We start from the raw sequence: 12,785 nt of genomic DNA on the forward strand, positions 1-12,785 counted from the left end.
GAAAGAAAACAAGGTAGAGTAAAAAAAATCCCTCAATTTCAGACTCCCCCCCCCAAAAGAAAGGAACAGTCCCCAAGTCATACAGATAAGGAATGCTTTAAGAATGAAGAACATTTGGAGTGAGGGTGCAGGTAGGGCCCTAGGCAGGGCCCTATGGGAACGTCAGCAGGGGAGAAGAACAGCCCTGCCTGCATCAGGAATATGACCAGGAATAAGGAGGGGAGCGTGGGGTGGGTATGAAAGGAGCACAAGGGGCAAGGGGGGTACGACTGCAGTTTGAGAATATGTACACCATTGGCTGTCAGGTTAAGTTGGGTGGAGGCCGAGGTGGGTGGACTGGTCGTGAAGGGGGGGGGGGGGGCAGGAAAGAGGGAGTTTACAGGTGCTCTGGTTAAGGGGAGATGTGGCTCAAAGAAAACATTCCAATGGAAACCAACAAGATCTCTTTTTCATTTTTTTCTCTTTACTTCTAAAGCTCCGCTAACATTAGCTGTAGACGTGGTTGGTCATGATTCTACGCCAACACTACATTGCATACTTTTGTGTCCATTCCCGAGCTATTCTGTTGTACCTGAAAGCAGAGAAAAATAGTGAATTTCTGCTTCTTGAACACAGTAGGTGTCCAGATCACTATCTGTTCAACAGTTTTAGCATACAGACCAATAACCAGAGGATTATCTAAAGGATCTAACAAGATCATGCTATGTTAACAACATGGACTTAAGATGTTATATGTCATCCTAAAGAACGCTATCCTCTGAAGCTATATACTCACTTTTCCCTGTCCGTCTTGTAGATGCGGGCGATCTCAGGTACTAAGGGGTCGTCTGGGTTTGGGTCGCACAGCAGAGAGCAGATTGACAGGAGAACTAAAAGGAAGAGGTCAAGGTCCTGTTATTGGTTTAGGACTGAAGGAGAGCTAAACTTAAATGAGTTAGAAAACAGACAGAAAAACAGGAGGTTCAGTCAGTCACTCATACCGCACCAGACACAGGAATCAACCGCACCAGACACAAGGAATCAACCCCACCAGACACAGGAATCAACCGCACCAGACACAGGAATCAACCGCACCAGACACAGGAATCAACCGCACCAGACACAGGAATCAACCGCACCAGACACAGGAATCAACCGCACCATATACTCTACTGTACAGTGTACCTTTGGAGATGGTGAGGGCGGGAGACCACTGTGATCGCAGGATGTCCAGACAGATGCTGCCGTTGCTGTTGATATTTGGGTGGTAGATTCTCGTGGTAAACGCAACCTGCACACACAGAGAAACAAACAGAATGGACATGGTTGAGTTAAGAGGAGGAAGAAGAAAGAACTAAAATGGATGAAGGGTACAGAAAAGGAGCATCAGGAAACGACGCAGTTACAGCCATCACATAAAAAACACATTCAAACAAATGCATGTGTGTATGATTGACTAGGATAAGTGGATGTCATCTGTAAATTCAGTGTGTGTGTGTGTGTGTGTGTACACACGTATTTCTGGCTCACCTTTGGCGGTTTAAAGGGGTAGTCTGTGGGAAAGTGAATAGTCAGGAAGAACACCCCACCCTGATAAGGACTGTCATTCTGTTAGAGTAGAAGATTCAGCACCATTAGTATCAAGTCAATCTTAGAGCTTCACAGGTCATTAGGAAAATGTCATCATGGCGAGATACACTGTACTATAGAAAGTAATAAAAGCTCATATTTATGATAATGACTGATTGTCGTCACAGTACTTACAGGTCCCATTATCGTGGCTTGCCAGTGAAACACTGAAAGAGAGAGCAGTGAAACCGTCAGACGTAGTCAGTGTAGCGAGAGTGTTGAATGCTGTGAAGTCAGGATGAGGCAAACGCCCAGGGTGGGGCTGGATATTCATTCTATATGACTTATAATACCATTCCAGCAGTAGAATTTGTTTTTGATTGACATCATTCATGATGTCAGGGCAGTAGTTAAGCAAATGGATATTTGTATTAAAGCAATTGTTATATTGCTGACGTAATCCGTCCTAAAAACACAGGGGAGTAGCCAAATGCCATCTAAAGATAAGAATGAATGTAAAGCGCTCAACTAAAAAGAACTAGAACTTCAGAACATTTTAAACAAATGCACCAATACCATCCTGAAGTAAAAATGGGGAAATGTGAGAAAATATATAAGGAATAAAAGAATTTAGGACCATTATACAAGCATTTTATTCGAACGACCCAGGTTGCTACTCTAGCCTATCTGGGATGTTAGAAGCCCAAAACAAGTTTTGGACAAGGGTTACAAAAGCTCAAAATGTGTCACATTTTCCTTTCAAAACAACAACTAGTCTACCTTGTACAACATGGAGGGCACAGGGCAGGGATAGTATATACCAGACCAGATGGTTGCCAGAGTGTGGTTAACAGCTAGTGATTCTCAAGCAGGCAGACAAACAGTGGAATCACTTAGTTTTCTAGAGACAACACTGGTACGATAAGCCAATGCATTTCATCACCATATTCCCTGATAAGACTAATATCAATATCATTTAGCAGAAAGATATCAGATGGCCTTTGACACTTGTCTGAGTGAACCACTCAGTTTGTTAATGGCTTTGAACGTCATATCTTATTATGATCAATAAATGGAATTTGAGTAAACACCGCGTAATCTCAGACATTAGCCTATTTGACTACAAGAGGTCTCAGAACAGCAAATGTATGTTATGTTGTGCTTGCTACAGAGGATTATAGCTAGTGGTTGTGTTCATGTGGTATTTTAGCTGCAACTGCTCTTCCTGGGTTCTACACAAAACATTGATAGACAATAAAGGAACTACATAAAATGTTGAAACGGCACACAGCCTACATAATACATACACACAAAATATCTAGGTCAAATAGGGGGGCGTTGTGCCATGGTGCTGCTTCATCTCTTTTTAAACCAGGTTCGCTGTTCACTTGAGTAATATGAGAAGGGAGTTCCATGCAATAATGGCTCTATATAATACTGTACGTTTTCTTGAATTTGTTCTGGATTTGGGGACTGTGAAAAGACACCTGGTGGCATGTCTGGTGGGTGTGTGCGTAAGTTGACTGTTTTTAAAAAGACGTGATGTAGTCAGTCTCTCCTCAACTCTTAGCCAAGAGACTGGCATGGATAGTATTTATATAAGCCCTCGAATTACAATGAAGAGCAAGACATGCTGCTCTGTTCTGGGCCTACTGCAGCTTAACTAGGTCTTTCTTTGCAGCACTTGACCATATGACTGGACAATAATCAAGATAAGAATAAACTAGAGCCTGCAGGACTTGCTTATTGGAGTGTGGTGTCAAAAAAGCAGAGCATCTCTTTATTATGGACAGACCTCTCACCCTCTTTACAATCATTGAATTAAAAAAAAATATATATATATATAAAACGCACACACAATCTTACATTTTACATTTACATTTTACGTCATTTAGCAGACGCTCTTATCCAGAGCGACTTACAAATTGGAAAGTTCATACATATCATCCTGGTCCCCCCGTGGGGAATGAACCCACAACCCTGGCGTTTCAAGCGCCATGCTCTACCAACTGAGCCACACGGGACTACAATCTAAGGTAACACCAAGTACTTTAGTCTCAACTTGTTCAACAGCCACACCATTCATTACCAGATTCAGCTGAGGTCTAGATTTGTACCAAATACAATGCTCTTTGTTTTAGAGATGTTCAGGACCAGTTTATTACTYGCCACCCATTCCAAAACTGACTGCAACTGCTTGTTAAGGGTTTCAGTGACTTTATTAGCTGTAGTTGCTGACACATATGGTTGAATCAGCATACATGGACACAGGCTTGGTTGAATTCCAGTGGCAGGTCATTGGTAAAAATAGACAAAAATAAGAGTGGAAGGCCTAGAGAGCTGCCCTGCAGTACATCACACCCTACATGTTTGACATTAAAGAAAACCCTCAGTTCTATTAGATGAATAGCTCTGAATGATATGGCACAGGTTGTTAAAACAAGTTCCTAACAGCAGGTTATGGTTAAAAAAAGTCTACTCAACAGTTTTTACCTCCAAGCCATAAGACTTCTGAACAGGTAATCAAATGTCTACCCGGACTATCTGCATTGTGTCCCGCCACCCACCAACCCCTCTTTTACGCTACTGCTGCTACTCTGTTCATCATATATGCATAGTCACTTTAACCATATGTAACTGATGTGAAATGGCTAGCTAGTTAGCCYGGGTGCGCGCTAATAGCGTTTCAATCGGTGACGTCAATCGCTCTGAGACCTTGAAGTYGTTGTTCCCCTTGCTCTGCAAGGGCAGCYGCTTTTGTGGAGTGATGGGTAACGATGCTTCGAGGGTGGCTGTTGTCGATGTGTGTTCGAGCCCAGGTAGAGGCATGGAGATGGACGGATGCTAAACCGCTACGCATATCTACATACTACCTCAATCAGACTGACTAACCGGTGTCTGTATGTAGCCTCGCTACTTTTATAGCCTCGCTACTGTATATAGCCTTTCTTTTTTTACCTATTGTTCACCTAATACCTTTTTTGCACTATTGGTTAGAGCCTGTAAGTAAGCATTTCARTGTAAGGTTGTATTCGGCGCACGTGACAAATAAACTTTGATTTTATTTKATATCAAAGGCTGCACTGAAATCTAACAGTACAGCTCCCACATTCTTCTTATTATCAATTTCTTTCAACTAATCAGTCATTTGTATCAGTGCATTACATGTCGAGTGCCCCGGTCTATAAGCAGACTATAAAGTCAGAGAAAAAGCATTGTATTTAGTCAAAGACATATTTTTCATCCGTTTACTAAGAGCTGATAGATCTGCTGTCTAGAACCAGTAAAAGCCACTATACCACTCTTGGGTAGCGTAATGACTTTGACTTCCCTCCAGGCCTGAGGACAAACACTTTCCTCTAGACTCAGATTAAAGATATGACAGATAGGAGTGGCCAGAGAGTCAGCTACAATCCTCAGTAGCTTTCCATCTAAGTTGTCAATGCCATTATTGATCGATAACAATTTCTCCACCTCTCCCACACCAACATTACAAAATTCTAACTTACAATGCTGTTCATTCTAAAAAAAAAAAAACATTTGCCACTTTACAAATTAGGTATTCATTACAATAACTGGGAACATAAATGGTTGTGATGAATAAGCCATCTGATTCGATGAAAGTGTCTTTCTTCCTATTTCATTTAAAGTATTCCAAAGTTGTCCATCATTCTTTATATAATTTAACTTGGCTTTATAATGAAGTTTAATAACAATTTCTTAATTTTCAGTGAATCAGCCAGTCAGATGTGATTACTATATCCAATGGGTATGGATTAGGGCTGTCTCCTGAAATCTTTGTTCTTTCGACTAAWCAATTGYTAGAATTTATTTTATGTGTATTTTTCCATACAGACATATCCTGTGTGTTTTATCAAATCAACTATATGCACCAAGCTTGTCTGATGCTTATAGCGCACTATTTGATGAAATAATTGAGACCCAAATGACTAAAAAGGAGTCCGACCGCAATTGATTTGATTGTGACGGACTCAGACTTGCTGCGCTGTTTAATAAAAATATATTTAAAAAATAAATAAGACAGCGAGTGACTGACCCATTGTTTTTCGTTCTCCTCCCTGCTACAGGTACCACCACAGAACATCAACAGTGTTTATCGCGCTGTCCGTATTGCTGAAGCTGTAACAATTACAGCCATTTCTGACTGGAAGGTCTGTTAACGAAATCCCTKATTTGTTTAGGGAAAAACTATTCCCTCAACCCTTGCTCTCTTTATGTGACACATGTATTCATTGCATGCACGTGACCAATAGGGCCTGCCATATATAAAATCAATCAAATGTATTTATATAACCGTTTTACATCAGCTGATGTCACAAAGTGCAATACAGAAAGAAACCCAGCCTAAAACTCCAAACAGCAAGCAATGCAGATGTTTTATTTACTTGTCACATGTGTCTAATATAACAGGTGTAGACTTTACAGTGAAATGCTTAATTACAAGCCCTTAACCAACAATGCAGTTAAGGAAAATAAGTAAAAAAATGATTATAGAGCAGCAGTAAAATAACAGTAGCGAGGCTATATACAGGGGGTACCGGTACAGAGTCAATGTGCGGGAGCACTGGTTAGTCAAGGTAATATGTAGGTAGTTAAAGTGACTATGCATAGATAATAAACAGAGTAGCAGCAGCAGTGTAAAAGAGGGGGTGGGGGAACAATTAAAATAGTCCGGGTAGCCATTTGATTAGCTGTTCAGAAGTCTTATGGCTTGGGGGTAGAAACTGTTAAGAAGCCTTTTGGACCGAGACTTGGTGCTCCGGTACCGCTTGCCGTGCGGTAGCAGAGAGAACAGACTATGACTAGGGTGGCTGGAGTCTGACAATTTTTAGGGTCTTCCTCTGACACCGCCTGGTATAGAGGTCSTATCATAATCACAAATTCCGAACACACAACAGTCAAATGGATGCATTGGACGTCACAAATAAACTCGAATGGGGMGGAAATGTTTACTGGTTGCTCAGGAGGAAAAAGGGGAAGTCAGAAGTGTGGAATAAATTTGACTAGTTGTGGAAAATAGTGGAGATCAAAAAGGAGCAGGCGCTGTGTGTATATTATGTGTGRAAAACAGGTGCTGTTAGATTACAATATCATCTTTGACCGTTTGGAACAATGTAAACACTAAAATTATAAGCGTAACAGTCTGCGGTAAAGCTTTTTTGTAAAGCCATTATTACAGCAAAGACATAAAATAGTCGCATTAATTCGTGAATGCAATTTCRGAAATGGAGCAGCTTATTTATTGTTTATGCTAATTATTCAAGGGTCGCTTTGTCATTTTATTTTAAAACTAAAATGCTTGATTGATGAATGACTCGTATGCGGTGTGATGACATGAAGGAATGAATGAATGACTGATAGATACAGTGCCATCGGAAAGTATTCAGACCTTGACTTTTTTCACATTGTTACATTACAGCCTTACCCTAAAATATTCCCCCCATCATCAATCTACACACAATACCCCAAAAGTTACAGTGAAAACTTGTTTTTGCTTTGTCATTATGGGGTGTGAAGATGAATTAAATTGATGGGAAAATCTTTTTTAGATTCCTTATTCTCCTGTCAGCCTTCTGTAATGTAACAAAATGTGGAAAAAGTCAAAGGGTCTGAATGGTTTCTGAATGCACTATAAGTATTGAAATAGACCTAAATAAGTTACGGTATTAAGACTAAACAGGATGTGCTCTTACGTGCTGACCAGACCGGACACYTCGCGTGCGCGAGCGTCGCAAAATAAATTTAGAAATCCTRGTTATTCAAWTATTGCGCGTCTGCGACACCAAGGGCTAAAATAGAACTCKTTCCTATTTCTGACGCAGATCGCGCTGCAAGTCCTGCCTCTCCCATCTCCTCATTGGTTTATAGAAGCAGGTACCCACGTGCCATCTCCTCATTGGTTATACCCACGTGGGTGATTGAAAGACAAACTGTTTTGCCGGTAGTCGTGGTAATACAATGAAAGTTTAGATGCGATCACCATATAAGTTAAACGATGAAAAAGCCTGGAAGGAGGAGAGATGACTAGAAACGACTCGGTTGGCCGTTTTATGTGTGAATTAATTGTCGGAGTAGAGGTCCTAGTGCATTTCAGGTAAACTAACAACTCAATGTTTATATCCCAGGACAAATTAGCTAGCAACAGCAAGCTAGCTAAATAGGACAAATTAACGTTAGCTAGCAAGTGCAAGCTAACTAGCTAAATTGCCATACATGTTTAATGCTTTTCGACCTGTCCCCAAATTAATGTCATTGGTTCAGAGTTTGTTTTGATATTTTAACCTGCGTGTCATGATRGCGTTTGGTGTGYGGGGGCAAAATACATTTATGCACGATAGTGCACGCGCGCAGCCGGTTTGGGTTCCGTGTTAGGCCCACAGTTCGATGGTGGTTATACAAGGCTGCTATACTAAGCCTACTAATGAGAATGACATTACTTATTATTATAATGATCATAATAACAAATGAGGTCAAGAGAAAGGAGGGTTATTATAATTGTTTTACAATTTGGAACAGCGTAAACACTAAATAAATTAGAAGTAATAGCAGAGAGGCTGTTCTAATGAAAAAAAGTGTCACGCCTTCATTACAGCATAGCAAATATGAAAAACAGCCGAATTTGTGAAATTGRTTATCCAACATGTGGTTGCGTGAGGCTTGGTGCTCACGGAATCAGTAGGCTATTAAACAAACACTCAAACAGGCAACAGAATAGAATCTGTCTTTATAAAGCCAGGGACATTTAACAGTTAGGCTATTGATTATAGACCTATTTAAGTTGGGGTTCCCCCTCTCGTCACTTTTCTTAAAAAATTAAGGCAAAGGCTGTTTTCTCATCTCCCAACTCTGCTGCTGCCACCACTGCATTGTTTGCAACACCAATATGCTGGATAACTTTGCTATTGTGCAGCAACATGGTCTAGGAAAAGGTGGCAGTTTAGAAGTGCACTGATGAGTTTCAGAACCGTGGACAGCGACCGCTATCCAACGCGGGAGAAAGCGCATGTTATAAAATTATATTTTTATTAGTGTTGCACTATTGTTGTTACGTTATACAACCATATACAATTTCAGTAGCACATAGAGTGATAGACTGTGCCATCCCCACGGCCTCCACAATGGATTAGTCCACTCAGATAGGCGCGAATCAGACAGGTGTCTTCTAAACCATMAAATGTTTTTTTTGCTACTGCTCGACTAAAGAAATCTTGGTCGACCAACTGTCTATCGATCAAACAARCGACTAAATAATACAGTATTAGTAAAAATGTGATCAACGCATGTGGATGATCTTGTTCCTGTAGTGTATGTAAACACCCTGGTAGATTGATTAATAACCTGAACCAGATTAGTGAGAAGCTTCCTCTGGAGCTGACAGCTTGATGAAAACCAGTCATTCCATACAAATGAATRCCCTTCCTGTTAAAATGGCTTGGTTTTTGGTCATTTGTCAGATACAGGGAAACGTTTGCAATCTGATCAATTAATTGACAATATACTGTTTATGGTGGTCACTGGTCAGGTCCGATATGGCAAGGCAGTGACAGAGTTTCATGCTGCTGCTGGCTATGACGGACATCTCACCAACCCTACTGGAGCCATAAAATAATTATTGGATTGCACAGACTTCCTGGTACCTGACCCAACACCAAAAGTGAAACCTAATTTTCTCCAGGGGTGCCGTACTAGTATAACTGACCCTGTAAAACAACACATTTCACCGCACCTATCCAGTGTATGTGACGACAACAACAAAAACRTTTTTATMAATTTTTTTTWTTTTTATATGCAGTCCAGATTCTGTGATTGTGGTTCACTGAGAGATTCCTAATAAACCAGGGTGCACCAGACTCACCACCGTTTAAAAAAACTATCTGCATCTAGCCTACTTGTTTGTTTGCTTGTTACAAGACCTTTAGAAGCCTGAAATGTCATAGTATTGTTGTGTTGCCTGATGAGGAGCTACTTACTGTCATCTCCTACTGGTCCTGCTGAACACTGGGCTGGTGGGTCCCGTGCCAAGTCATTCAACTCCTGAGAGACAGGAGTAAGTGGTTAGCAATGACAATAGTATTTGAACGTATGTGCCTATAGACCAATACATACACTGAGTATACAAAACATTAACACCACCTGCTCTTTCCATAACAGACTGGCCAGGTAAATCCAAGTGAAAGCTATCATGCCTTGATGTAATCTGTTAAATCCACTTGAATCAGTGTAGATGAAGGGGAGTTGACAGGTTAAAGAAGGATTTTTTTTTAGCCTTGAGTAGGTAGTAGGTGCCAGTGACACCGGTTTGAGTGTGTTAAGAACTGCAACGCTGCTGGGGATTTTTTACACACTGAATAGTTTTCCATGTGTATCAAGAATGMCCCACCACCCAAAGGACATCCAGCCAATTTGACACAACTGTGGGAAGCATTGGAGTCAACYTGGGCCAGCATCCCTGTGGAACACTTTTGATACCTTGTAGAGTCCATGCCCTGACAAATTTAGGTTGTTCTGAGGGCAAAGGGGGTATCCTCCTCATATTTGGTATACAACAACTTGATTATTCACAATGTTAAAGGGCAGCCAGATGTCCATATCAATCAAGTTCTATTGAACAGCTCAAATGGACTGTTCATCAATAAACCACACATACACACACCCACCCACCAAGACTGCCCTCTATACATCATGCCCTCACTAGTAATGTGACACCAGAGTTAACAACAGAACACCTAAAAACAGTTAAATGTTGTTAGATTTAACTGCCTGATCTCATAATTTCATTCTACTAAGCTTTTGGTAATTGAAAATGAACTAATTAAACGTTACATTACAACAACAAAAAAATTCCCCCAAGTCACACCTGAGATATCCATGATATTTAGTCAACATCATGGCAGCTATTACTGGGATTGCCTGGTACCTACTAACGTTAGCTGGCAATATTTTGTCAACATGACTACCAAAAGTAATGAATCCATAACTTTAGCTTGTTAACAATGCCCCAATGTTAGCTAGCTAACTGTCACGCATTGTATCTTGATTAAAAGTATGAGTGATGACTGACAATTACATGTAATAAAAAAAGGCCCACCGGGTGATCTACCCATCTAGTAAACATCCAACTAACTGGTTAGCTAGCTAGCTGCATTATGTAGCTAACTAATGTGAGAATAAAACTATAACTCATCTTGTTAACGTTAGCTCACTACCGTTTCTCGGGGCCCCATTTAAATCTGTGAAGTTAGTGGAGTGGAAGGCTGGGATATGGAGTTAGGCGCTAGCTAGCTGCATTCGTCATGTTTTATCTAGTTAGCTAAGTGATTAATGTTTTATGTCCCACAAATCCAGTAAACTACATTTTAATGGCTAGCATTACTACCGTTGGCTAGAAAGCTGTCTGGATAGCTAGCAGACAACTAACGTTAGCCGCCGACTGAATTAGCCATAGCTAACTACGTAACTAGTTACCTAAAGAATGTTGTTAGCCAGCTAACTACCAATCAAACGACTATCATGTAAACCAGTTAGTTTGAATGATGCGATTATAGATATGTAAAGTACATTGATCTTCTCTGGATAAAGATACATTACTAACCTAACGAYCTAACGTTAGATGGCAAAATAGTAACGTTATCAAAAGGTGGAGGGCCCAAAAATGTGGATCGAACACCGACCGAGGCGCATTGCTTCACGGCCGTGAGCCCATTTGCCGTACTGTGGGTAACAAGCTTTTAAACACACAACATTTAATCCCGACATCATTCAGATAACACATCTAATAGAAAACATCTTAGAATATATCGCTTTTTTTATTATAACTGCGAAACATTGGGCCTTGTCGTTGACTTCCTTCTTACCTTGTGAATTCTTTTCAGAGCCATTGTTGTGCTAGCGCTGTCACCGAAAATGTGTTATACTCGATTAAAATGGCGGTTGCTGTCTCTATCCGGGGGGTAACTATTCGAAATATTTCTATCTCAAATAATACCCTATTCTAATACTAAAATCACCGATTGCTATCAGAACGGGCACACTGATATATTTTTATGGCGAAACTGAAAGAGACTAACTAGGGGTAGAACCGCGTTCCTTCCTCCTACTGCAGCGGCTACCAAACCACTCACTCACCCTGCTTTTACTATTGGGCGCGTTCCTCTGCCAATGGGTGCGTTCCTCTGCCAATGGGTTATTGACGGCTGCCAGATCTTACAATGCCTGGATAAGTATTTGAAGTATCAGCTAACCAAATTATATGTTATAGCAATCTGGCAGTCGATGACGCAGTCGATGACGTTGCACGRAACCATTGGTTAACGCATGCAACGTCTGAGCAGGGGAACTCGACCTCAGCACTTCATGCCGCGTTCATGTACTAGTAGGAACTACAAAATTCGGAAATGTCATACCTCCTGATTCGTTGAACGCGGCACGTGTATAAACTACAACCAGTTAGTAAGTCGAATGTCCGAGTTTCTAAGTTTCGACTAGCACATGAATGCAGCAAGAGATTGCGCGCGGACAACATAGCGGTGCAATTGACGTCATTTTGGCTCTCAACAGGCGACAGGATATGAATGGGCTCGTTTGAGTAGTAAGCCGAAAACAACCGATTGTAGACGACAGTCCAAGAGTGAAAAGGCGGAAGTGCATCTCGATAGCCGAAAGTCAGACACGGATGAGGTTTTTCAACATCGAGGCTCAGTGTAACATGGAAGTGTTGCCATTGTTTATAAAAGTTTTTKTTTGTAATGTCGAAATAAGCATSTCTCAAACCCCCATATCACATTCTCACAAACTGTATTGTAAATATAGGTGTGCATTGTACTATCAATTGGTGAAAGAGAGCCTCAAATATCACATTCAATTATAGCCTACACATGAATCAGTCCAAAGCAAAGTTGGTCACGTGTCATGTGGTCATGTGGGTCAAACAAAACACCCTAATGATTGGTTGATAATAGAGCCTACCACAATGTAGGAGGTGGRTACAGGATTTATGACGTGTTCAAAACAACTGGGAAATCTCAGACTTCAGTTCTGTTCAAGACAACTGGGAACTTTCCTGACCAGAAGGTCACTGATGTCATGATTCAACCAATTTTTTTGTTCAGAGTTCCCAGTTGTCTTGAAAGCACCATAAGTTGGTGAAGAGCAACTGCAAAAATTGGCAGTCGTCTGCAGTCAAACTTCATGACCTTTGATCACATGTCTTTTGTAAA

General features: G+C 40.9%; 1 protein-coding gene and 1 non-coding gene across 2 annotated transcripts; both read right to left on the bottom strand.

Moving 5' to 3' along the window:
- Positions 1–443: 443 nt before the first annotated feature.
- Positions 444–11,835, bottom strand: ube2d2 (ubiquitin-conjugating enzyme E2D 2 (UBC4/5 homolog, yeast)). Its single transcript, XM_023990405.2, has 7 exons — positions 11,424–11,835; positions 9,540–9,603; positions 1,744–1,775; positions 1,510–1,587; positions 1,165–1,270; positions 776–869; positions 444–571 (listed from the first exon to the last, which is right to left on the bottom strand). Exons 1-7 carry the CDS (start codon positions 11,445–11,447, stop codon positions 526–528), a joined length of 444 nt encoding a protein of 147 aa, XP_023846173.1. The 5' UTR covers positions 11,448–11,835; the 3' UTR covers positions 444–525.
- On the bottom strand, positions 3,500–3,572 carry trnas-uga (transfer RNA serine (anticodon UGA)). The gene has a single exon. It is a non-coding gene; the product is annotated as a tRNA-Ser (tRNA).
- Positions 11,836–12,785: the final 950 nt, after the last annotated feature.

Source organism: Salvelinus sp. IW2-2015, linkage group LG6.2 (assembly GCF_002910315.2).
Source record: "Salvelinus sp. IW2-2015 linkage group LG6.2, ASM291031v2, whole genome shotgun sequence".
NCBI classification, from domain to species: domain Eukaryota; kingdom Metazoa; phylum Chordata; class Actinopteri; order Salmoniformes; family Salmonidae; genus Salvelinus; species Salvelinus sp. IW2-2015.